This window comes from Lissotriton helveticus, chromosome 8 (genome assembly GCF_964261635.1).
Source record: "Lissotriton helveticus chromosome 8, aLisHel1.1, whole genome shotgun sequence".
In the NCBI taxonomy this organism is placed as follows: Eukaryota; Metazoa; Chordata; class Amphibia; order Caudata; family Salamandridae; genus Lissotriton; species Lissotriton helveticus.
The window spans coordinates 805,283,143-805,310,390 of record NC_136069.1 but is presented as its reverse complement, the minus strand read 5'-3'; the positions used below and the strand labels follow the sequence as shown (position 1 = coordinate 805,310,390).

At 42.4% G+C, this 27,248-nt stretch overlaps 1 protein-coding gene across 1 annotated transcript in view; it reads left to right on the top strand.

Annotated features, from left to right (window-relative positions):
* The window catches only part of TMTC4 (transmembrane O-mannosyltransferase targeting cadherins 4), an 861,371-nt gene extending 839,761 nt beyond the window's left edge, over positions 1-21,610 (top strand). The window contains exon 18 of the mRNA XM_078657625.1: positions 15,054-21,610. Within this exon, the coding sequence (XP_078513751.1) occupies positions 15,054-15,205 (152 nt within the window). The 3' untranslated portion in view covers positions 15,206-21,610. The remainder of the gene's footprint in view (positions 1-15,053) is intronic.
* The last annotated feature ends 5,638 nt before the right edge of the window (positions 21,611-27,248 follow it).

The window sequence follows — 27,248 nt, the reverse complement described above, 5'->3', positions numbered from 1 at the left end:
TGTGAAAATGGTTATGCAGTATTAGCACACACGAGGAAGTAAATTTTTTTTATTTTATTTATTTGAGATTTTTATTGCGCAACAATTACCCGTGGGTGTCTCGGCGCATATGATTACTCAGATAAAGACCAATACCCACCAGCTTACTTGTCAAATAACCAGGTTTTAAGGAGCTTAGGGAAACCTACCAAGTTGGGGGCGGTTTTAATGATCAGAGGGAGGGTGTTCCATAGCTTGGGTGTTGCTACCATGAAACGCCTGTCTCCCCAGATCACTGTTTTGGTTCGAGGGACTGAGAGCATGCAAATGTTTGCAGATCTGAGCTGTCTCTTTGGGGTGTGCAGTTTAAAGGACTCTCTCAGAAACCTGGGTCCTATGTTGTGTACGGCTTTATAGGCAATACATAATGCCTTGAATTTAATACGGTTTTCTACTTTTAGCCAGTGAAGCTGTCGAATGGCTGTAGTTGTCGGATGGCGTCGGGGAATACCGAGCAGAATTCTGGCTGCCGCATTCTGTATGGATTGGAGTTTCATTAGGACTTGTTTTTGAGTGTTCAGAAAGAGGGCATTCCCGTAGTCCATCTTCGAGAATACCAAGGTAGTAATGAGAGTTTTCCCTGCTGATGCTGGAAGATAGATACAGAAAAGGGGGTGGTGATGAACAGAGTGTCTGAATTAAGCAGACCACTCTTACCCAGTCCAAAGATCAGGGCTTGATCCATCACCGTTATTTATCTCACTGCCCCATCCCAGCTCAGAACCTGGCTATATGCAAATTAGTCTGTCCCTGGCCCAGTGCATCATGGGAACAGGGCAGACCAAACTACCAAGCCAATTCTTCACCAGAAAGGAGACAAGCTACCGGGGACCGGTTTCTGGCATTTCAGCCTCTTCGGCCCGGCTTGCTTGAATCCTGATGGAGCAGTGAGAAAGGGACTCATGTCTGAGTATACCCTGCCACACCTATAGTGGCCAAAAACGATACAGAAAAAGGGGTGGTGATGAACAGAGTGTCTGAATTAAGCAGACCACTCTTACCCAGTCCAAAGATCAGGGCTTGGAAGATAGGGCATGAGTTTCCTGATTTTCTTCAGGACATAAAAGGCGGATGATACTACCTTGTTTACATGATGGTTAAAGACCAGCTTATTGTCGAAAATAACTCCCAGATTTCTGACCTTTGCAACTGGAACAGGCGGGGGCCCATCTGGCTTGGCCACCAGATGGTTGACCATTCCGGGGATAGGTTGCCAAAGGTCATGACCTCGGTCTTATCCAAATTAAGTTTCAGACAATTTGTTGACATCCAGGAGCAAACGACCAGCATTACTTCTTGGAATTTTGCTGCCACCACTGGACCATCCTTATGCACCACCAGGACTAGTTGGGTGTCGTCTGCATAAGATGTCAGACGCAACCCATGGGTTTTTATTACCCTCGCTAAGTCCGCTACATAGATGTTAAACAGCGTCGGACTTAGCGAGGAGCCCTGGGGGACCCCACAGGGGATTGCGGAGACAGGAGAGTAAAAATTACCTAATTTCACTGTCTGCGTGCGACTGTTCAGGAAAGATGAAATAAGATCTCCAGCCAAGTCGACAATCCCAAGGGCTGTGACACGGTCGATCAAGATGGCATGATCGACCGTGTCGAAGGCCGCGGACAGATCCAAAAGAATAAGGACTGCCGCTCCTCCTTGGTCCATGATGGATCTAATTTCATCAGATGCTTTTATTAGTGCAGTCTCGGTCCCATGGCCCTTTCTGAACCCGAACTGAGTATCGTCTAAAAGATTGTGGGAGTCGACGAACTCAGAAAGCTGTTGGTTCATTAAAGCTTCACAAATTTTTGCCGGAAAAGGAAGGCCCGCAATTGGTCTATAATTGGCCGAGACTGCAGGGTCCAGAGATTGTTTTTTAAGCAAGGGTTTTATAACTGCATTCTTCCAGCCGTCTGGATATATGCCAGTTTGAAACATGGCATTGCATATGTCTGTGAGAGGAGAAGAAATTGCCTCATTTATGGCATTCATCACCATCGGAGGACAGGGGTCGAGAGGGGAGCCTGCCTTGGTGGTGGCAATAAGCCTGCTAACCTGGTCAATAGTGACTGGATGAAAGGATGGGAAGGTGGCATGTCCACTGTTAGCTTGATGGCTTGCCTCCCTGTTCTCCCCTCTGGGGTTTCCGGTAAAAGATGAATAGATGTCAGCAACCTTAGTAGAAAAGAACATAGCCAAAGAGTCACATAATGTTTGTGAGGGCTCAATTCCAGGTCCTGAAGGGGGGTTGGACAGAGTATTTACCACCGAAAACAGCTCCCTGGCTGAATTATGAGCGGTCTCAATTTGAGTAGAGAAAAAAGCACTTTTTTGAACAGCGATGGCCTTTTTATAGATTGCAAGCGCATCTTTATAGGATTGCTTGGCTACGGGGCAATACTGCTTGCGCCACCGCCTCTCCAAGTTCCTGCAATGTTGTCGGTGTAGCCTAAGCTCCTCAGTGAACCATTTTGCCGAAGGAGAAGTTCTGTTAGAGAAAATAAATTTCTCCGGGGCCACCTGATTAGCCGCGTTCTGGATCCACTCTTGGAACTGGGCTGATAATACATCCGGGCTGTCAGAACCTGTAGGTGGGGAGGAGGTCAGAATATCCATAAACCGCGGGATATCTGCACTTTTCCATGGCCGAATTCCTATCCTACCTCTTCGTTTACATTGAGGAGGGTTAGGGGCACGTGATTTTATGGTAAAGATAATAGCTTTGTGATCAGACCATACTAATGGCAAAACATCCACCATCATGACATCGGGATTGTTGGTAAATAAGCCATCCAACGTATGTCCGGCTTGATGTGTGGGGCCCTTCACTAATTGCTGCAGTCCCAGAGTTTGCAAGTCAGCAATAAGCTGCATGGCATCGTTGTTCTCTTGATCTTCAAGGGGAAAATTAAAATCACCCAGAATTAGATAGTCTGGGGATCCTATGATATGGACATTAAAATCGGGGAGAGTGGCTAAAAATGTGTTCCGTGGACCCGGGGGTCTATACAGGAGAATCCCTTTAAGGGCTTGCTTGTGGTTGAGGTTGATAGCGAATGTTGCAGATTCACAATCTAAACCCTGGATGAGGTCAAGTCTGGAACGATATGTATCCTTATGAATAATGGCTATACCACCACCTCTTCCTGTTGTTCTATCCTGCCTGGCCACACTATATCCTTCCGGGATTGCCTGACAAAAGTCAGGTCCTGAAGCGTCGTCCCCCCCAGGTTTCCGTGACAAAAAGTATGTCCAGGTCCTGGCTGAGGATACATTCCCTAATATGTAAACTATGGCAAGGGAGGGAACGCACATTAATAAGTGCTGCCCGATATATAGACTTATGTGGCACTTCCGGTCTGTGGCAGGGAGGTTTACCTAATACACCGAGGGCAATGTTCTGAGCAAGGCTGGGACGGGGCAGTTGGTAAGTGCACCCAGGACATATATCAGGGGTATAATTTATGTTAGTGGAGAGGGGCCTGCACTTGCATCGCCAACTGATGTTACCAGGATTCAGATCCCTCAGTTGGGAAGATGAGTAACGTAAGGGAAGGCCGGTGGCATGTGGAGGAATAATGCCAAGGGGGGTGGCCCTAGGCCCGGGCCAGGCGCAGACGGGCTAGTCTTAGGCGCGTCTTCGGCGCGCGCCCGCTGCGCACGTCCGCTGCGCATCCTTACGAGCGAGGGCTAAATAGCTGCCTCTCGTTCAGATTTTCAGAGGCTAGAGCGCGTCCCGAGCCGTCCCAATATGGCGGCTGTGCTCGTGGGCGGCTCTGAAGACCCTGACTCCCTCCTCTCTAACGGGACTTCCCGCGGCGGCAGGGAGAGGGTTGTGCAAATAGCAAGTGCAAGTAGCAAACACCAGACAATGAGCACAGTGAGTGAACCAATTTTAAAAACACGTATCAATCACGGTTTAAAAATGATTTTAGCAACACGTATTAAGTCACGTTTAAAAATGAATTTAGCAGCAACAATATATTAAAATTCTAGCAGCAGTGGTGTGTGTCTCTTAGCAATCAGTAATAATCTGGTCTACAGGTATACAGGTAATCTGGTCTACAGGTATAAGCATGATATGTTCAATTGTGGGACAAGTCACTAGTTCTAATAGTTGTGTTCGGCAGGGCAATGGGAAACAACACACAGGTTGACTCAACTGTGGGCCCCAGCACCGCGGTACCATCACTCTCTGTACTCACGTGGAATGTGCGCGGCCTGGGGGATAAAATAAAGTGGGGCCTTGTTCTGCAATGTATTAAAAGGGATGGCACGGCAGTGGTACTTTTACAAGAGACACATCTCACAGGCACGTCCTCCAAAGCAATGGACAGATGGGGATATAAAATGCAGGTACATTCCGAATTCACATCTGGCTCCAGGGGAGGTGGGATACTGGTGAAGAAACAGTTCCCTTTGATAATAAAGGGAGTTAAGTCTGATGGATCGGGGAGATTCGCAGCCATAATTACACAGTGGGAAGGGATGCCTTTAAATATAGTATCGGTTTACGTCCCCCCAGCGTTGCATGCAGTGGCCTTACCGGATCTAAGTGAGTTTTTACTTGGGTTGCCGACGGAGGAACTACTCCTTGGTGGAGACTTTAATGCGGTCGTAAACGACTTCATAGACCGATTCCCTGTGAGGGAGAGTGCCTCCAAGGTGTCGCGCCTGGGAAGTTTCATAGATGCAATGGGACTTATAGACGTATGGAGAAGGCACCACCCCGCAGACCGTCAATTTACATACCACTCAAGTGTCCATAATAGTCTGACGAGAATAGATTACTTCCTGGAATCACTGGGTAGCCTACCAAATGTAGACAATATAGAAATTCGGCCACGGGGTATCTCCGACCATTCCTCACTGCTGCTCAGATATACCCATCACCACCAGAAACGGCGCCGGGTCTACCCGATACGCCCTGGCTATTTTACAAGTTCCCTAGATTGGAAGGGCACTTAAGAAGGCAACAAGCCATTACTTTCAAGAAAATACGGGATCCGTCGGATCTCCTATCACTCTCTGGGAAGCGTTTAAGACAGTAGTCAGGGGACAAGCCATAGCTTCCATCACAGCACACAAACATGAGGGGCGGAGGGAACTGCAGATTCTAGAGTCCGAACTGTATATTGCGGAAGCACAACACACTAGAGACCCAACCCCTGACACCTCTCAAAACTTGCGACTCAAACAGCGGCATCATAGAGAACATCTAGCGGAATTGACCAGACAACAATTGGCGGACACCCGACACAAAGTATATGACGTACGTGATAAAGCCAGGAAGTTACTGGTGTGGCTAGATAAACGGGAGGGCAGTGATAGGTGGATAGCGCAGGTCTTAACAGGGGGGGACCAACCGTCAACAGACCCGCACGCAATAGGACAGACACTGGTGCAGCACTTTCAGACAATTTACTCATCTGACTCGGTAATGTCAGTAGAAGAGGCACTGACTTACATACAGGACCTCGCCATGCCCAAATTGACTCCAGAAGACACGCAGGAGATGGAGGCTGACCTCGCGGCAGACGAGTTGCAAGCAGCCATTAGGGCGTTGCAATCGGGCAAAGCTGTAGGACCCAATGGCATACCTGTCGAACTTTATAAGACGAGACTGAACTTTATAAGAGAGCGGCGGATTCCATAGCGCCTTATCTATTGAATATGTTCAACGACAGTTTGAGAGCAGGGGAACTCCCACTGGACCAGTGCACAGCCACCATAGTGGCTATACTCAAACCTGGAAAGCCTGCGGATAAATGTATCTCATATCGGCCTATTTCCCTCATTAATGCAGAGGCTAAAATCCTTGCAAAGCTGCTTGCGACCCGGCTCACACCACACCGGTCAAAGCTCATACACCCAGACCAGTCGGGCTTCATGCCAGGCAGGAACACGGCGCTCAACCTGAGGAGACTACATGGTGTGCATGCTCTCGCAGCGTACGTACAGGAACCGGCGGTGGTGCTCTCACTGGACGCGCATATGGCGTTTGATATGGTCCAATGGCCCTTTTTATTCGCAATGCTTCGGCATCTGGGGTTCGGTCCAAAATTCTGTTCATGGATTCAACTTCTATACACTAAGCCAATAGCACATGTGACTGCCAATGGCCACATCTCTGATGACTTTCCCCTAGCGAGAGGCACACGCCAGGGCTGCCCACTGTCACCGCTAATTTTTGCTCTGGTGCTGGAGCCACTGGCGGCATGGATACGATGGGAGCCAATGATAAAGGGCCTCAAATGGACAGATGACTGGGAATATCGGGTTTCCCTATATGCCGACGATATCTTGCTATATTTAACTTTACCGAGACGCTCCATATTGAGTCTTCTAGATATATGTGCAGTTTATGGTGAGGCGTCAGGGTATACCATCAACTGGTCTAAGTCAATACTGTATGTGTTACATGGCCCGCCACCGCATCTTCCTGACAATTGTCCGCTTCAGATTCCGGAAAGTATATTCAAGTACTTGGGTGTATACATCACAATCGACTCTGATGAATTTTACAATAAGAATTTGCAGCCACCGCTAGAGCATCTCAGAGGAGACATACGTCACTGGGGAACATTACCGCTGACCCTACTGGGGAAGGCAGCACTTTTTAAAATGATGGCCCTACCCCGGTTCCTTTATATCCTGGAAAACACGCCATACCCAGTACTGCCATCTTATTTTAAAGCTATCTCGGCACTGGTCTCTAATCTGCTGTGGGGTAACGAGCCAGCACGTATTGCACAAGCCAAGTTGGTGCGCGGATGGTAAAATGGAGGAATTACGCTCCCTGATATACAACTTTATTACTGGGCGGCGCAGCTGAAAGTGATTAATCAATGGATACCCCTCCCACAATCGGATCCGGCATTCAAGGCAGACAGGGCGCAACTAGGCGTAAGAGATTTGCTCGCTCCCCTTTATGACAAGAAATTGTCCTTAGCATTGTTTGATCCGGTACGTCACACACTTGGGTTGTGGCATGCGGCCCAGGCCAGATTAGGATGGCGAGGGGTACTGACCCAGCTCACTCCGTTATGGGACACAAAACAGCTTGGCAAACTTAAATACAGTAAAGGATTTGATCGCTGGGATGATATTGGGATATCAACGGTCGGACACTGGCACGGCACTTTCAGACAATTTACTCATCTGACTCGGTAATGTCAGTAGAAGAGGCACTGACTTACATACAGGACCTCGCCATGCCCAAATTAACCCCAGAAGACGCGCAGGAGAAGGAGGCTGACCTCACGGCAGACGAGTTGCAAGCAGCCATTAGGATGTTGCTATCGGGCAAAGCTGTAGGACCCAATGGCATACCTGTCGAACTTTATAAGAGAGCGGCGGATTCCATAGCGCCTCATCTATTGAATATGTTCAACGACAGTTTGAGAGCGGAAGAACTCCCACTGGACCTGCGCACAGCCACCATAGTGGCTATACTCAAACCTGGAAAGCCTGCGGATAAATGTACCTCATATCGGCCTATGTATGCCACTGTAGGAAGCGCTGTTAGGCAGTAGGAGGGAGATGCAGGGGCTGGCCACCCTCGTCAAGGAGAGAGCTCCATCTCTGAAGGACTCCCCCCCCCCCCCCCCGCCATGTCAAAAGATATAGAGAAAGTAGGAAAGAAAAGAAGGAAAGGAAGAATGTTGTTTTTTTTTTAATACGGTTAGGTTTTCTATCTTCTGTGGTTTGTCCTTGGGAATTCATTAGGTCTGACCAAATTTGTAAAGTCTTCCTGCCTTATTAACGTTTTTTTCTGTGTATGGATCCAAATTTCCCAAGAAGTTTGGAGGTCGCACTTTGCTGTATTTTTCCCAAGTTGTGTTTCTGTGATCATAGTTGATTTCTTTCCCCAGGTCTTTCCTGTCTTCCAGGTTTAAGACACACTCTAAAAAATTTGTCATATAGAATGTGATCCGGAGACATTTGCTTTTGACCTCAAGAACAGCAATAATTATGAATGTGCTCTTATTATTTATTACCTTGTGTTCTGCCCTTTCACTTTGGGATTTTAGCTTAGTATTTCTATTGCTTGTGTTTCAGATGTTTCTCATGTACATGTGTTCTGTCCTCTGTCAAAAACAAAACTGTTCCCTTCTTTTTTTATCTTTGTAGCTATCCATTTTCTCTCCTTTAAATTCCAATATTTGAAGAATCTCCCCTATCGTGCTTATTTTGCTGTCAGTTTTAGGTGTCACACTGTATTATTTTATTGTATGCATCAGAAGATACTCATTACCGCTTCCATACTAATTGTTGCCGCGATACAGCCTAACCCACTCATTTGTTTCTTGTATTTTCTTTCTGTATATCTGTTTTAGGTTCACCCCCTCCCTAGTTCATTTGTTTTGTTTTCCTTTTCTTTCCTTTGGGACTGCATGTGAAATTCTCTGGATATGTTTTCTTTTTATTGATTGTTGCAAGTTTAGTAAGTTCTATTGCAACGTCTTGTCCAGTTTTGTTATTTTGTTGCTCCATAGACCGGCTGTCTCTGCTTTCTTCATTTTTTTTTTTAAAGATTCTTTATTGTTCAGTTCATAGCATGTTTATATTTCCAAACCAATAATTAAATCATTGATGCAGACATAATTTATACAACAACAAAAAAGAATACATAAAATATGACATAAATATATAGGAGGTTGGATGTTATTCACAGCGATATGTCCATATGATGCAACATAGGCCCCCAAATTTGGGCCCCCAATTTTTTTTCCTCATCGATTTTATACTGTAGAGCCTATAACATTGTAAAACTTTGCACGCCACATTTCAAACGATGGTGCTTCAGGCTGAAGCCACACAGTAGCAATACATAGTCGAGCAACTGCAGCTGCCATGAACGTAAGATGGGTAACATGTCTGAGCAGGTTGTGGACATTCACCCAATCCTATTAACATCACCTCTCTAGAGATAGACACATGAACCCCTGTAATATCAGTCAAAATCTGCGATATATCCGCGCAAAACAGATTTAAACATATACATTAAAAAAAAATGAACAATATCAGCATTGTCAATCTGACATCTAAAACATTTCCAACCGTGGGGTCCCCCCCCCCCCACTTCTGCATTTTAACTGGGGTTTGATATGTTAAACAAAGTTTTATAGTGTTGAGTGCGCAAGTTCGCAGTCAAGATGACTTTAGCTGCAGTATCAATTGATTATTGCACATATGTTTCTGTGGTTCCAAATCTTTGACTCCACATTATGTCTCTCTATATCATCAGGTAAGGGCCCAATCAAAATCCCATATAATGTCCCAATCCTAGCTCTTTTTTTAACAGCCTCTATTAACGCATAGGATGTTACTACTAAATGTCTTCGATGTTTAGTTAAGTAGTCACAAATTTGTAAAAATTTAAAGAAATCATGTTTGACTAAATTATACTGTTCCGCCAGCTCAGTAAATGAGGCCATTGTCCCATCATTATACAAATCTCCTAAATGTTAAATCCCCTTCTCGCGCCATCTATCCATCCTTGCATCCCAAAATATAGCAGGGAATGATTGTATGGCATTTAAAGGTGTATAATGATTTATGCGACCTAGCAATATCAATTTACGTATTATCTTCCAGGCTTTATTTGCTGTAGTGAAAATTTTAAACCGCGTTCTCTTAAAATAACTGGGTTAAAAAAATCTGAGTAAAACCTCACTGACCGGAGTCTCCATCAACATTTGATGTATATTAGGTGCTTCCGCCTTTTGTACTTCGGCTCCTGTCACCAGATACTGCATGTTTTGGAGGAGGCAGGCTAAATAATAAAATGAAAAATTAGCACTGCCCATCCCTCCGTTCTAATGTTAACGTCATATACTTCGGAGCCCGGTGAGTTTTTTTCTTACCCCAAATAAACCTGTCAGCGAGGGTTTGCAACTGTAACAATTAAGAGCGTGTTAACTCTAGGGGAACAGTCCTAAGTAGTACATTGCCTTAGGAAGTATGCACATTTTAGGCACATTGCACCTCCCTACCATTGACAAATATAAACACTCAACCCTTTCCAATTTTTGTCGTGCCGCAGATACTAAATCTACCCAATTAACGTCCACAACCTCTTGAAGCATTATCCTGATCTTAATGCCCAAATATCGAGCTTCTTGCGTAACCCGCGCTTCTCCTGGACACAGTCTTTCAGTACAAACTATCTGTGTTTTAGATGCATTCAATTTATACCCAGCAACTTCACCATATCTCTGAGTAAGATTCTCAATTTCCCTTACAGCTTGCTCTGGGTCAGACATCACTATTGCAATATCATCAGCGTAAGCAAGGACACGCACATGATGTTTCCCGAGTGTCATTGACTGTATGCCATTGGCCGTTTCCAACAAAGTTAACAATGGGTTAATGTAGATGGCAAACAGGTGGGGCGAACACGGGCACCCCTGCCTTGTTCCCCGAGTGATATTTACATAGGATGACTCTCTACCCATAGTGCATATTTTAGCCCGAGGTCTTTTATACATTGTTTGTATAGATGTTATATGATGGGGTCCAAACCCCATCTTTAGCATAATAGCCCAAAGGAACGGCCATGAAACACGATCAAACGCTTTTTCAGCGTCCAATAAAATTATACCCATGGGTTTTTGCTGTGCACTTGCATAGTCTATAGTTGCAATCACCCTTTGTATATGATTGACCGTGCTACGTCCTGGTATAAAACCATGTTAATGCTTAGATACTAACAGAGATATAACTTGGGCCATTCTAGTTGCTAAAATCTTTGAGTACAACTTACCGTCTGCATTTATTAATGATATGGGTCTACATGACCCAGGGAGCCTCGCCGACTTATCTTTCTTTTTGAAAACCACAATGTTGGCGTTGTCCCAAGAAGGTGGTGGATTTCCTACCTGAGCCTCTAAAAAAGTGGCCAACATATCCTCTTTAATAATAGGGAAAAGTATCCGGTAGATCTCCAACAGGAGTTTGTCTCGTCCAGCCGCTTTCCCTAGAGTCTATAAACCCAGTGCTTCCTCCAACTCTAACATAGTTATTGGGGTTTCCAGCGCCTCTTGCTTTTCCTGTGCAAGCCCAGTCCGCTCCAATACCTGCAGAAACTGTTCTATATTAGCCTTCTACACTATATCTTGTGTATAAAGCTCTTTATAATGTGAATGGAACTCCTCCAATATCCCTTCCATAGTCTCTACAACACCCCCTTTCCCATCTTCTAACATAGAAATTCTCTGGGTAGCTTGCTTCCCCCGCAGCCTTTGAGCTAGACAATAACCAGTCGTCTTGCTATATTCATACCTTTCCTCTTTATACGTTTTATATTGAGCCGCTATTTCCTGACACCATATCCCATTGATTCGAGCCTTACAGCATGCCGTCTTCTTAGTTTGTGCAGCCTTGGGATCTGCCTTGTCTCTAACCGTTTGTATAAATTCCCGTTCTGCTACCCTTAACTCTTCTAATAGGCCCCGCAATTATACCTTCCGAAGCCTTTGCTTGGTCCATCCATAACTAAATGTCTCCCCCCTTAGCCCAGCTTTCAGTGCATCCCAGACCATTGGTGGAGTGGCTGTACCTCTGTTATTTTCCAAAAACGATTTTGCCCAAGTTTTAATATGGCTGATATAATCGGAGTCACATAGTAGCTTCTTATTAAAAGTAAAGGATCTTTGTTCTTTTGCAAGACTAAGGCCGATAAGATCAACTAGCACTGGTCCGTGATCCGATGTGATTTGTGGCCATACTTGCATCTTTGTGCCGACCGTGAGTGACCGGGGCAAAAAGACATAATCTAGCCGAACAAATTTTTTATATGGGTATGAATAAAACGTATAGCCTGGATCCCCCTGGTTCACAACTGCCCATCCATCTACTAAACCATAATTCTGCAACAGTTGTTGTAAAGCCCTATACACTTTTGGTTTACGCCCAATATACTTCCCATATTCGGGGTCCCACATCTGGCCTTCCCCGTGTATATTAAAATCCCCAGTCAGTACCAACGGTGTCCCCCATAGCGCCAATTCAACATTCAAAAATTCGATGGTCTCAGCCTCATCTAAGTTCGAACCATAAACTGTACAAAAAAACAATCTTAGTATCCCCTATAAGGCATTCCGTAATGGCCCACCTCCCCAAATTATCACCCGTTCCTTGCCCGTACCGGAGATTCCCAGTCGCGCTAAAATTGCTACTCCCCTATTCATAATAGACTGTTTAGATGCATCTCCACTTTCTTCAAGTTAATTTTCTGCTCTGGTTCACCACGTTTTGCTTCTATTCAGTGCTGTTCTAGGTTTCTTTTCACTCTCCTCATTGTGAGGTTGTCTCTTATTAGTTTTTTATGCTGTTCTTTAATCTCCTATGTATCTCTCCTGCCTTCAAAGATTTGGACATGTTTAGTTGCTGTATTCCCCGATTCCGTCACCTTCTTATGACCCATTCTGTCAGAGGAATGACTCGTTGTAAGTGTATTATTGTAAGTGTATTTGTTTTACTTTCTGTGATCAAATATCTTTCCTCCACCACCTTCATCACTAGGTATACTCTTTTCTTATGAAAATTAAGTTTCAGGTAGGTGAATTCCGTTTTGTTTATTGTGATGTGAGCTACATCTGATCCTGCGAGTCTTCCCATAATAGTTCTTGTGTTTCACTTAGTGTTTAATCAGTCACTCTGCAGTTGGCACGCTGGTGTATCAGATTTGATAAGGTTTTTCTTTAGGACACCTCCAGTGGAGGGCTTTTTTGCCAATTAATCTCTTTTTTTTATTACTGTACTGTTTCTAGATATTAGCTTATATCTCTCTGTGGAATGCAGCGCACTTGTGTGTTGTGTTCCATCTTCAGAAACACCCTGATTTACAGCCAGATTATCTTAGAGTGTTTAACAGTTGTCTGCTCTTCCCCCTTCCATCCTGGAGATAGTGTGCATGGCACTGTGAGAAGCTGTTCTCCCACAGTGCGTTCATGCTACCTTCAATATGCCAGATGTAATGATACACTTTTTAATTAGGATATTTAATATTCTTTAGTAGGGTTTCCCTGTTCTCTTCTTTGGTGTAGTTAAAATCTTTGAAAGGGAATCTATTTCTTCTTGTTTTGTAATCTTTCAATGATTGCAAGTTGTTGCACAGCTCATAATTAGCCGAGTCAATTTCAATTCTGATTTGTTTTTTACCATCATGCTTGTTCTTGTAGCCTTCCCATAATTCTTTTTCTATGAGTGATGGACTGCTTGTAGCTTCTATCTCATTTTCCACTGTGACACTAGGATGCCTCTACTGACCTGGACTCTTTTTCTGAATCTCCTTCCTGATAAGAACCTTTGCCCAGCAGAGTCAGGGAAAGACGCCACTGCTGTTCTATTTGAGCAGTGATTTCTTTTCCCCTCCCTTCCTGAGTGCCAGCCTGAACTAAATGAACACTGCTTCTTGCTCCCACTCAAAACCTAGGTATGCCATGTTTATGAAAATGATGCAAGAGATAATGAATATATCCGAAAGATTCTCTTTCAAAAGGTAAATTTGTCAGACAAATCCCTGCACGTTTCGTCAATCAATCAATCAATCAATCAAGCATTTATATAGCGCACTACTCACCCGGAGGGTTTCAAGGCGCTGGGGGGGAGGGGGGGTTCGCTACTGCTCGAACAGCCAGGTCTTGAGCTGCTTCCTGAAGGCGAGGTGGTCCTGGGTCAGGCGGATGTGGGTCGGAAGGGAGTTCCAGGTCTTGGCGGCCAGGTAGGAGAAGGACCTTCCTCCTGTGGTGGCTCTTCGGATGCGGGGGACGGCGGCGAGGGCGTGGCTGGTCGATCGAAGTTGGCGTTTGGGAGCGTAGAAGTTGAGGCGGCTGTTGAGGTACCCTGGGCCTTGGTTGTGTAGGGCTTTGTGTGCGTGGGTGAGGAGCCGGAAGGTGATTCTCTTGTTGACCGGGAGCCATTGCAGGTCTCTCAGGTGTCCGGAGATGTGGCTTCGGCGGGGGATGTCCAGGATGAGTCGTGCTGAGGTGTTCTGGATCCGCTGGAGTCTCTTCTGGAGTTTGGCGGTTATCTTGTGAGGTGGGAAGGTGTTTTTTTTAACTTGGTTTTTGCTAGGGTCAGCCAGCAGCATGGGCACTTGATGGGTAGGACAAAGGAGCACACATAGAGGCAGGTGCCATTTTAAAACTGTACACTACTTCTTCTGTACTTGTCTTTTTAGGAACAGTGATCTTGCTCCTTGTGCCTATGTTGATCATCTAGAGTCATGAACATGGCCCGTCTCGCCCAAATCCCAGCCTCCACCACCATGGATAATGTGACGGCCATCTTGGGCTCTATGAGGGGTTCCTTTCTTAATATACTTCCTCTTTCATTAGATGTGAAGCTTTGTTGAGAACGTGTGAAATTAGAATAATCTGTTTCTCATGTTAAATGCAAATATCACATATTTTTGCACAGTTTATATTTTTGTAGGTGTGAAATATTTATGGAGGGTTTGGCATACGAGGTAGATGTATGACACGTGTTCTTGATGTTTAATATTTTCTGTTTTCAATTTGTTTTGCAACTTAATTTTTCTAAACCTAGATAAATCATTTACACTGATTTTTAAATGTATTTACCAGTTAATTAAAAGAAGCTGCACTGAAATATTTTTTAATACTTTTTAAGTGATGTCACCAAAAATCCCTTTTTAAAATTAGAATAGAGCAAACTATGTAATCACCCGGTGTAATCGGCTGTACTCTTCCATACTCCTCTGCTTGTGGCACACTTAAGCATTTAGACATGTTTGTGAAGCAATTTGAGACCACAGAACAAGAAAAATATCACTTTAATGCAACGTTTATTATTATTCATTCAGTCTTACCTCATACAGCAACCATGCTCGGTCCCTCCACTTGGCAGGGTAGCAGGGTGCCAGCGAGGGGGTGGGGGATTCTTGCATTTGGAATGAAGACTCTGATGTTGTTTTCCAAGTGAACTGGAAAGATTATACAATATTCAAAATCTCAGTAATAAAGTCATTATTGCTGTTTCAGCTGTGCTGTACCACCGCTGGGGAAATCTGGACTCTGCCAAGAAACACTATGAAATCTCTCTGAAGCTTGACCCCTCTGCTCCCGGGACGAAAGAAAACTACAGCCTTCTTAGACGAAAAATTGAACAACTGCAAAAGAAAGGCCCAGTCTGATGTTTCTTTTCATCCCGCATACTGTGGCTTCACATGTCACTTTTGAACTTTCTAAAGGTTGCAGTTACACTATTTAAAGGTTCTAAGGCACATGGAAGGTACTCCCAAAGTGCTTGATATGAAAGAAAGTTTATTTGAAACGAATGCAGTCTTCCAATCGTTGTATTGCAATGCCCCTAAATGGAGAATGAGCAGACCTTTTGAATCAGAATCATTGGGTGAACCAATTAAGCCAAGTTTAATTAGCTTGTCGCCTTTGCACTGTTGAGATACTTAGTGAAAAATGGTGCACATTTCAAGTTTAATCAGTTTGTAAATGGGTGCCCTGGCTCCATTTAAAGTTCTCGGGTCCATGTCAGATTTCCAGGACAGCCTCAAAAGATAAATATAAATACAATGAGTCTAAATTATTTACAGACTCTGTGGTCATCCTGAAAATCTGGCTTGAATCCAGACCCCGGGGACCCGCGTGGGACACACCATAATTTTAATGAAATGCATTGCTGTCATGTTCATGTGTGCATTGGGCACACACGTTTTCCCCAATATTGCCTGCCATTCACACTTAGGTTCTGAATGTGGACTAAAAATCACCATATTAGCACAACATCGACATGTGCAACTTATGCACCCTCCATATTCGACTTATTAGAAACGCTGTCTCCTTGCTTCTCTCTTGGATGTTTTATATTGTGAATAATATCCTTAAACATGCGCCAATTGTGACCAATTTGGTATTTCACACACTTTGACAGAATGTAGTTACTCATTGAGAAGCTTAAAGAGATATAGGATTTTATGGTAAAATTTGGGACACAATTGCGGGGAGACATTTCTACCCGAATTTAAATAACATTAGAAGTTAAATGAAGAATGGTGACCAGAAACAATGCATAATTAATTTTCCTGTATCCCCATGAACTTAAGTGCTTGATTGTGAAAGGTGAGTCCTCATACGCTGTGTAAACAGAGCAAAGACGGATCTTGAACTCAGAAGAACACCAGGCCTCAAGTTTGGCCTCCACGGAGGCCTTACTGAAGAAACAAATTACATTCAGGTAGGAAAAACTATTCCACATGAATAGTGTCATTGAAGACGATAACTGAGTAAATTCCTCCTGAGACTGGTGGTAGGTAATCCTCCAGTGACCTTCCAACTTTCCAAATTCTAAAACACTTCAGTTTCTATTTTTTGTAGTATTTCATTGGATTTTTTTTTAAACGTTGCTCGTGTAGGCACATTGAAAATGATGCATCACAACCATAAAAAGGAAATCATGATCTCATAATTCAAAAGGTGCCAGAATGACATTACGTTTCAGACTACATATCTCGATTCTCATTGTACAGGAAAAACACAAAAAAGTATGGAAGGGAGAAAAATCAAAGGGAATTGTGGATTGTAGTTTCTAAGAAAACAAATGTAAAAAAACGTATTTCTGCAATAAACTCTTTAGACAAGTAGAAAATCACTGCCACTGATTTATAAGCAATCATATATGGTCATGTACATAAATACAAAATATGGGATGTTTACTAGACATGATTTTATTTGCACAGTTTACCTTTTCCGGTATGATTTACGTTGCACCCCAAACTGCTCTCTTGTGTGTAATGCCTCCTCGTTTCTCTTCCTCATCAGCTCTGAGAGCAAAAACTGTGGGCCTTATTTATAGTCTGACAGAGTGACATCCGCCAACAATGGTGGTGGTTCCTGCTAGAGTATTCACAGTGCTATTGATATCAATGCACTCTTTTTATATGGCAAGCACGACATCTAACGTATTTTAGTGGATTTCCCCCATCGGCCTAACTCTAATATAGTCTCTTTGTCCCACATTCTTGTGATTTACACCTGCAGACCTCACTCAGTAGTAGTGAAATAAACCCCTTTTTCTCACTGTGCTAAATGAAGTGTTTTGCACGTATATAACACATGCAGAATTGCTGATCAATGTGCCTTCACAGTGTTCAATAGGCACGCCTAATTTTTGGTATCCTGAGAAATAGTTACTTAAAAAGGAAATATCAATGGGCCCTCTTTTTTAGGTCGAGCTGGGCAGCGCATGCGCTGCTCTGTGAGGCATGCTGTATTCGAGTATAGACGTGGAGCCCCGCCCACTCTACGCCCTAATTTGTCATTCTCTTGTGTCAGTGTCCTTCGTAAATTGGGAAGATGGAATGTCAGAGCTGTCTTATGTTCTGATCCTGGCCGCCAGTTGGGGAGCTTCGACACTTCGGCTGCAGAGCTTCCACAAAAGCAAATGCTAGATACTGAAAAAAGTAATTGCATCGGACACTGGGATTAGTCAGCATAGCTATCCATTCCATGATTCTTTATTTGTTGTAGCTGGCATGTGTGATTATAAAAGTAAACTAACTACACACTTCCAAAAAGTTGAATTGCATTAATAATGAATGCGTTTGACATCATTCATGAGTTTTTAAACCACTTCTATATGTGCAATAGAAGACAGCCTATAGAAAATATGTCCTGCAGTTGAGGTATATACTGCATAATATTGTACCTCAAGGGAGGGTATTTCTCATCATCTACAATGTATTTCAGCCAGAAGAAATTCTGCATTGACTAGAAAGTATCAAGTGCACAATCAAGTTTTTCTCAGTAATGAAAAGAGAAAATAAGGTGTGTATTCGTGTTCATTTTACAATATGTTTTATATCATGAATCATTGTGGAATGTGTTTTTTCCAGTTGTTTGCCTGTAATGTCAAGCTTGTAAGATATCTCACTGCGCACATGACTTTCCACAGTCCATCAGATAGATTGGCATTTTAAAGTGTGGTCTCCTCTGTCTCATAGGACCATAGGAGCAAGAGTGCACTAGTGACCAAGAGGCAAATAGACAAAGGTTTTCAATCAACTGACCATCTTTGGTAATTAAAACAAATGCAAACTGTATGGATTTAGAAGGAGAGATGGTGGTGGTCGTCCATAGCTTCTCTGTGATAGATGGATATACAGTGAAGTAGGAATGTCCTTCGTAAACTCTGAAAAGAAATAACCCAGATGTTACGTAATGACTAGTGGCATCTACCATTAATGGCAAAATTAGGAGTATACATTATGTGTGATCTGAAATGAATCATTGAATTTGAGGAAAGAATAATGGCATATCATCCATTTGAGACTGTATTTTACACTCCAATATTGCAAAGTCACGTTAGGGACCTTTGTATCAGCCAAAAAGAGGTTGTGATTATCTCACAGAAGAGAATGAAGATTGTCAGGATACATCTGCTCCCCTCCATGACCGACCTTATTAGCACGTCCCACTTCACTGCCTTCTGTGAACCTACTTCACTTGCCTGTGGAAGAGAAGAGGAATCTGTCAGGATGTGTCTGCCTCCATAAATGACCAACCCCATATTGTGTAGCTCTCTTTAAAACACAGTATTCCTCCCAGCCTACTTCCCTGTTTCCATCTTTATGTTCTGTATATAGTAAAAAATCCATGTACCCTGCATTGGATCAATCCTTGATGGAGGGTTTTATGATGAACAGATTATAGACCAGCACTTTAAACAAAAACTGTGGTGTGAAACATACCTAATTCCATTTTGGTTAGTTTCTGTCCCAGGGCTATGATATCTGCTGTGATTTTCTAAAATAGTTTTATCGATGTTAGTCTTAATAATTTATAGTACCATATATTTTGCCGTTGGTTACATAATGTACAGGATATTGCCTGTACTTGTTTGCACCACATTATTCCACATACCATTATGTAGGATCACTTGCTAGTTTTTCAAAACTTGTAATGCAACTTTCTCGTCATATAAAGAATGATTGTACATGTGGTAACAGAGTCTTAGCAGGTAGTAATTAACTTGCAAGGGTATAGGCAGTTCTAGAATTCAACATGAAATCCACTCTTTTGCCACCAGTTCAAGACTCCTCGTGCCTGCTGACTCTAGTTTAAACCCAGCTTGTCTGGAAGTCAATGAAAAATGGAATGGGAGCAGTATCAGTGACATCTCCAAAGGCCTTGTATCTTGACAATTCTCTGATTCGTGGCAACAGCACAAGGAAAGTGTCAAGTTTAAAACATGCAGGCACACACAGCCTTGCACAAGGGGAGGAAAATGAATAAGCAAGCCAGAATAAAACTATTTGCATTGCACCTGTTAACACATTTTAGCAGATTATTACATTTACTCCAGCAATATCAAACATCTCAAACGTTATAATTGTATTCATATTGTGGTGTTCCCTTCAGCAAATATAAAAAAACCTCCAGTGGTATGTTTTTATATGCAAGTAGAATACGTTTTCCAACTTTTTGTATAAGTGATGGATGATCCCAGAATATTTATAGTCCACCCTACATTAACCTATATTTACAAGTATGTTTAAATTCCTATGGTACGTAGCATTGCCTTATGTGTAAGATTTTCACAAAGTTACCAATTTTTCAGAACTGAAAGAATTACCTCTCCTTGCCCATGGAAATCTATTATTTTTAACCCTAACTCAGTAGATTTAAACTCAAAGAACTTTGGACTGTTTGATATATGAAGAAAGAAAATTTGCAGAGGGGAATCCATTCTGTTTGGATCTCCAAAAACACGAAGGTGTTTGTAACATTTGTACGCTCTATTTTCCCTTTTAGTTCACCAGTTTTACCATTAGGTTAGGGGCTCAGTTTTGGTGTGAGAAGTTGTTATTCATTTTTGTGAATACTCACAGTTCCTTGGTGTTCACCACATTCAAGATAGCCAACCTCTTGCCCACCTGCCAGGACCACTGATATTCCCAAGCCTAGTCGTTTTCTTTGAATAGTGAAACATGTGCCATAGTGCCAAATTTTCCCGTCAGAAATTGCTGTATTGAAAACTCCTTCAATTTCTAATTGTGTGAATCAGGATTTAGGAATTCCGACTCTAAAGTCAACTTTTTGAGTTGAAGACTCATCTGTTCAAGAAAAGCTATCTCTCCTAGACAATAGGAACTCATTTGTTGATCATCTCTTGTAAGTGATAAATAATTGTACCTCTGGTCTTTGCTTTTGTCCTCCGTGTCCTAACTAGGTTTACACTATACAAATATTTTTACAGAAATACTCTTACATACAGGTTGTAAATAATAATGCGTAATGACAATAGCTTTTTACATTAAAGATGCAGGATTATACCTGCTGAAAGTAATAAAATAATAGTACATCATGACATGGTTATTGTTATACTGAATCGAGAAAGAATCTAGTCTCCAAAGCTAAAAAGAAGATACATTTTACTCCTCGGCTGCACATCATATTTAGTTACTCTAAGCCATAAATCAATAATTTTATTGAAGTTTATTGGAGATGAAACAAGAGCTCAGGGATCCTCTATTAAAGGTCGAAGATAGTAAATGTTTGGAGGTGGGAGGAGAATTAACAGACCGATTACAGTCTGCACTAGCAAATTCACTTCCCACGATATCGCTAACCACAATAAGGAACGCAAAATATCAGCAACATTGACGATGGACACTTACAGTCTGTAGTGAGCATATGTAATGCTTCCTTAAAGGACGAGTCCCTTAGGCCTTTCACTGCATAACAGAGCACATCGAAAGCCATAAGGACATGGAACCCCATTTGCCGATCCTCCTTGAACGTGTGATTCAAGGCAATGAAAGTGGATTATCCATTATCAGTTCACAGTCATGATTTTGGTATCCAGTGCCAAGCTGTGGGAGCTCTGTAGGAGCTGCAACTTGATCAACGTCTATTTTAAAAGTAACTAAGGAAGATTCCCACTCAGGCTGGATCATCTCAAACATTGCAGTTGCAAAAACAAGGAGCACGCGGGTGGGACACTGCATTTTGGTGTGTGATGTACCCATTAGTAGAATTGACAATAGAATACATTATTCCTGCCTTTTTTTTTAGTCTTGAGGTATTTCTGCTTGATAAGAAATGCTCACAACGTTTGCAGTTCACTTCGGTGCCGAGCTCCCAATGTATGGAAGCAAGTGGAACAATTTTAGTTCTCATTCTTGAAATGGTTACATTACTATAACCAACTTCTGAATGCTGCGATTCTGTGTTATTTTACAAATGCCTTTTCTACTCTTCATGGAATACTTTTTTTTATATGCGGACAGTCTAATGCACCCAAATGGACACAATCTTTTGTTACACTGTACCAAACATTGCAGTTTTTACTATAGAAACTGTATAAACTGAAAAAGCATTTTTAATGAGAGCCTTTTTATATGTTGATATTTTGGTGGCAGTGTCTGGTTCTGTTATTGTTTTTTATGTACTTTGTTATTTAAACATCTTAAATGGAGAACATTTTCACTTCATTGTACATTAAAGTCCACATTTCTGGGCCTGTATGCAAAGTTGTAAAATTTCTGTAATTTGTTGTGAGTAAAATATTTGTTACTTGTTAACGACTGCTGTAGTTTTTTTCAGTTATTCCATGAATTTGCTATAAGCATGAATCATACATACTTCACGGCTGAGCTTATTTGTCATATGCATGTTTTATTGTGTGTTTACTTTTACCCCTGTACAGTCATGAAGCAGGGAAATTCGATATAACATTATTCACACACTGATACTGTGGCAAATTGCTTGCACACAACTGAAAAGGGGGATATCGCAACGGACGTTCTTCTTGGTCTGTTCCATGCACACCTTCCTTCTGACGAAAAACAGAGCTGTGTACCAACCCTAATATTGACCCAACAAATCTTCATGAAAATTGGAATGTCTTTAAAAAAAATCACTGATAAATGCAGTACATCAGACTGCAACACATGTTTGAGTTCTGGCCACGTGTGTTTGTTGTCTTATTAAATATTTTCATCACAGATAACACTTACATGTAACAGATATTCACATGTTCAACTCTTTAAATGTAGAGTAATGATGTGCCACTTTCTTTCTGTTGTGAATTTAAGGCCATTCTACTGCCAATGCTGTCAGCAAGATATGAGAGATCCTGATCCACACCAGATTTTAATGATATTCATATAATATAAACTTACAATATAGCATTGGTTATCCTAAAAACTTGACATGTACCTGGCCCACGTGAACCTAGGTTTGCTACCCATTATCAAGTCTTCTGTTCACCTGTGGACGATGGAAACTGGAAGGCTTCATGCCAATCAGCATAATTTAGACACTGCAGACATTAGGGATATAATGTTGGTTGCAATTGGGAGGCTTGCACTCTTGAAAAAGTAATAGATTAATCAACCGTGAAGTGAAGTTCATGTAGTAATATTAGTAAACCTGCCTCGATTTGTTCTAATTTAAAATGCAGTTGTGCTCTTAGTTGTCATCAGTTGTAATTATACGGACATTTCCAGTATGTCTGGCTGAAAGTGCATATATTTCCTTCTGAAGATAGCAACAGTGTACAGTAGAACCTGTGAAAAGTGCACAGAATTGAAAAATATTATAAATCAAAATTCCATTCAATACGAAATCAACTTTTTAAACTAAGTTTGCTGTAAGGGATGAACAAGCTACATACCTAAGAATTTTCGGGTCTGTAACACATTTTATAATTAAGAAATATACACTCGATTGTGTGTTAGTTTCAGTTTAAAACGTTTTATATAATTCCATTCAAACGTTAAATCATTGTTATTGCCCGTTTTATAGTTTTAAATTTAATGTGAATATGCAGAGATAATGAGTACCTTTTATAGGACTAAGGGAGAATTTAAAACAGAACTCCCATGACAATCAAACTGGAAGGATGGATTTACTTTGATTTACTTTGCACACTGCTACCCTCTTCGGCATACCATGACAGAGACCAGGTTCCACAGACATTAAGATGTTGGTATGTCAGGTGACACTATTCAAGTTGTAGTGTGAAAGGCAGAAGTTGTGTAATTGCAGGACTACAACATTTCCCGGTATGTCACCGGGATAAAATAGATTACCAAAGCCCTTACTAACAATCAGTCCACATGAAAACAAAAACAAAATAATGTCAAGAATGTAAGCAGAGGCAGAGGTGCTGGATTTAGGACCACAGACCTTAATTTTGACAAGTGTTACAATTCATTACCCTCCGATGATACCCAGACAATAATGATCAAAGCAGCAAAGCAGGAGGATTTTATCGTAGGATATTCTATTTATCCAAAGCTCTTCCCAAAGCTCGGCTCTGTTTTGATATTCCAGAATCCCTTGTTACTATTTGGTCTTTTCACAATATATCCGATTAGGTTTGTCAATCCAGCTTATGAAGAGCTTAGGTGCAGGCAGATTCAGTTTTCCTTAGTCTAGCTGTAGGACATCTCCACCCAGTTTAAGAGAGAAGGGTTGGGTGACTACAACTCCTGCCTGCTCAACTGCATCTCCCTTTTCAAGGTAATCCCACCCCTTTGCAAGTACTATCCCACAGTACCCACACTTGCTCTGGAAAAGTGAAAGAATAGGTGTATGCTCCAATGCTTCTACCGAACTGCCATGACAGATTGCCTTTTATAGAGACCCTCTCTTCTTCCTAGGTTCCTTATTCTTCAAATCTCCACCCTCAATTTCTGTCCAAATTTGGATTTGTGAGTAGAATCCATCAAGAGTGTACGATCCTGCCCCATACATTCTCCCCACTGCTGTTCGCTATGTCAATGATGTCTTGAAAACCAAATAAAATCTGGTTGTAAAAAAAAAAATGCTGCCCCATACATAAGGAACCCCCACCCTTCTTCCCGGCAATGTGCTGATTTCATCAACGGATTTGGTGACCACCGTGGCCTTCCAAGGAAACCTCATCTGTCTTCCTCCTCCCCTCTTCTAATTTTGCTGCTTTTTTCCTTTTCAGGTACGCGCAGGTTTTTCGTGGACCTCCCGCTCACTCCCGTCCTGGCAAGATACTACTGCTCTGCCTGTGGGAGTCTGCAATCTTGGTTCTGCTATCTTCGAATAAGCAAAGTATTTGCCTTCTCGCCAGTTCTGTGATAAGTGATGCTTGTGTTTAAGAACCCTTTGAGTTACAGCTCCATCCTCATTACATCAGAGGTATCAGTAATGTGTTCTATTGTCCAAAATGTTGGAGACCTTGCAACAACAAAAAAGACATACAGTTAGCACATTTGTCAAAGCTAGGTCAGCCATCATGCATGCCTCCAACAATCATGATGTAATCACCAGGAGCCACCTCCTCTCTTGACGTGCACTGACACTTGATTTAATGTGGTTTCTAATTCTACCCTTACTGATCCCCTTTCTGTACGAATTACAGAATGCCTCAAATGAACTGAGTACATGGTAGACAGGCTGGGGCGTCCACAATATTACTTTAAACTCTTATGTGAAGAGTTCTCTAGGGGTGCCACTGTTTTCTACAACTACCTCTTAATACAATATATTCATCGAATACCAATCCAAAGCAATCCTTTTATCCATCCGAGCAGACATTCTAGAGCGTGTATCTGCACCATAGACCATGTTAAAAATACCTCATCCTTGAGAATCTGAACAGCTGCGAGGAGGAGTCTTCTAATTCCCGTGCATATGGAGTTGTGGAGGAGGACTTGGATGGCCAAATTAAAAGTTGGTTTACTTGTGCTCGAGGCCAGGTGGGCGTCTCAAATCCTGCAAGGCCACATCAGTAAACTCTGTTGCCTCTCAGTGGTTTGGTAATGACCTCCGCTCAATGAAGCTCCATTACCTAATTTTGAACGGAGGGTGGAAGAAATTGCCACAACATGTAGTTTTGACCACCTTGGTCACAAACCAACTTTTTTTTTAATCAAAAAGGCCTGTGTTTCGACTAGCATCTCCAAGTCCCAAAACCTCGATTTGGAGCTGTTCAGTATCTATGGGAAATCTTTCTGAATGTTCAAGACCTTGTCTTTGCAAAACTCCAACAACTTGATATCCTTCAAATATGAATAAATATAGTCAGAACAAACATCAATGTCTCTATCACTGTGGTCTAGTTCTCTAAATCAGTTAATGGCTAACTGGGATTTGGTTTCAGATTTGCTGTCCTCAATACAGATCTGTAGGATTTGCAAAAACGTTGCTTTAGGTATGTATTTAATTAGTAATCTTGGGTGACGACATTTCCTGTGTAAGCTGGACTTGGTAGCATTTGGTTTTGGTTAATGTGCAGTCTTTGCTCTAAAGCCACTCCCTTTTCATCTGTCTCATAGACAACATTAAGTACATCTTAATTTCTGATGGACGCATACATACTTATTACAACATTTGTAAAGTCATTTACTCACTCATTGTTCTGTGTGTTGTGTTACACTAGGCTAGAATTGAATCTACATTGTATACAGGGCTTATTTTGCACTACACATTTTACATAGCCGTACTACTTATATAGCAAGGTAAAACATTATTTCCACCACCAAGTCTATATACTCATTTTTCACTTCGACCTTTTGATTTGTCTAAGACTACATTGATACAAAACTCAGGCTTTACTTAATCTGAGGAAAAGGGAACATGTTTTTGCTCACTTGAAACATCTACTCTTGCTCCCAGTGCACAGATTCTTTTTAATTCCTCTTATCTAATGTATTAAAATGTGCTGTGGTCGAGGGTTGATATTCTTATATTTGATATTGGATACATATGTACCACGTGACCCCCATATAATCTAGATTCTACCTTCTATTTTGTGTGCCTAAAAGTTGGGATTATACATATTTTCATGCAAAAGAGCTTTGACTAGCCAACCCCTTTCCAATTGTGCTTCCTGACTGATCCCCTAAAGTTCAGGAAACCACTGCAGACTTGAATTTTACTTCCTAGTCAGCCCAGTTGTTCTTCCGGGTCATCTGCTTTTTGGTTGATCTTTTACATCAACCAGATATTATTTTACCACGAGCATGTGCTTTAAACACGTACATAAAAAAAAATAAGTTGTATGTCTACCAACCGAGAACATTTTTCAGATATTTACATATTATCCAAGGATCAGAAGAACCAGAGTAAGGGAAATGGCCTTTATTAGGTATTGCCTGAGACAGCGTGTGCACTGTTGTGTGCAAGCCATTTTGTTCACTCAAAGGGGGCTTAACGCTCACTCATTACTTACTATTGGTTGGCTATGTCATCACTCTGATTTCCTTGCTCCACATTAATCAGGGTGTTATGGCTTCACTTCTTCTTTATATATCTGTCCTTCACTGGGCATGGTCCAAGTACTTCTTCCTTTCCCAGTGCCATTCCTTGGAACCACTTGTTTCTTGTAGTGGCAGGACTCCATAGGAGTGCATGTGTTTGCAGGCCATGTCTCCCCCACCATCCCACATTATAGCTTGCACCTGCCCACCTACGGCTTTCGGTCACCTTACTGCCCCCTCCCGCCCTCTGACGTGTTCGTAGCCACCTTCCCCTGTCCCTCGTGTTGCTTGCCCCCTCCTGCCCTCCTCTCACTGTCCATGTTGGCCCACCACCGGTAGCTATAACAAAAAAAAAGCAATATGACGTGGCCAGCGCTGGGTGCACCTGAGCACTTTTTTTTATGTTATTTTGTTTTTACTTAAGCAGCGGTGCCCTTCGGCATTCTCGCTTGCTCCTCTCCCACCCTGTCCTGCTTTTTTGTTTGCCGCCTCTCCCTTCAGCATTGCTTGACCCACCCGCCACAAAAAACAAAACAGGATGTTTGTTTCCAGTCCAGGAAGAACCTGGCCTGGCAGTTTGGGCTGGACTGTTCCCATAAGGAGCAGGCTCAAGACTGATTTGCATATGGCTGGGTTCATATTGGGATGGCATAGTGAGTAAATAAACGATTGATTACACCCAGATCTCTTGACTGGGGGTGAGTGGTTGAAAAGTTTCAGCACTCCGTCCATCATCTTGTTTTTGCTATGATCACCCTAAGTGACCAAGAGTATGCCCAGACGTGGGCCCCTTGCTCGCTGTGGCATTGGATTCGAACTAGCCTGGCTGAGTAGGTGTGATAATCTAAAACTCGTCTCAGACACCTGCGACCCAGAGCAGAGGAAAGAGCCTTCTCCCACGTCGCGGCTAAGGCCTGGAACGAGCTCTCAGTCAACATCAGATGCTCCCTACCCTGCATTCCTTCAGGAATAGCCTCAA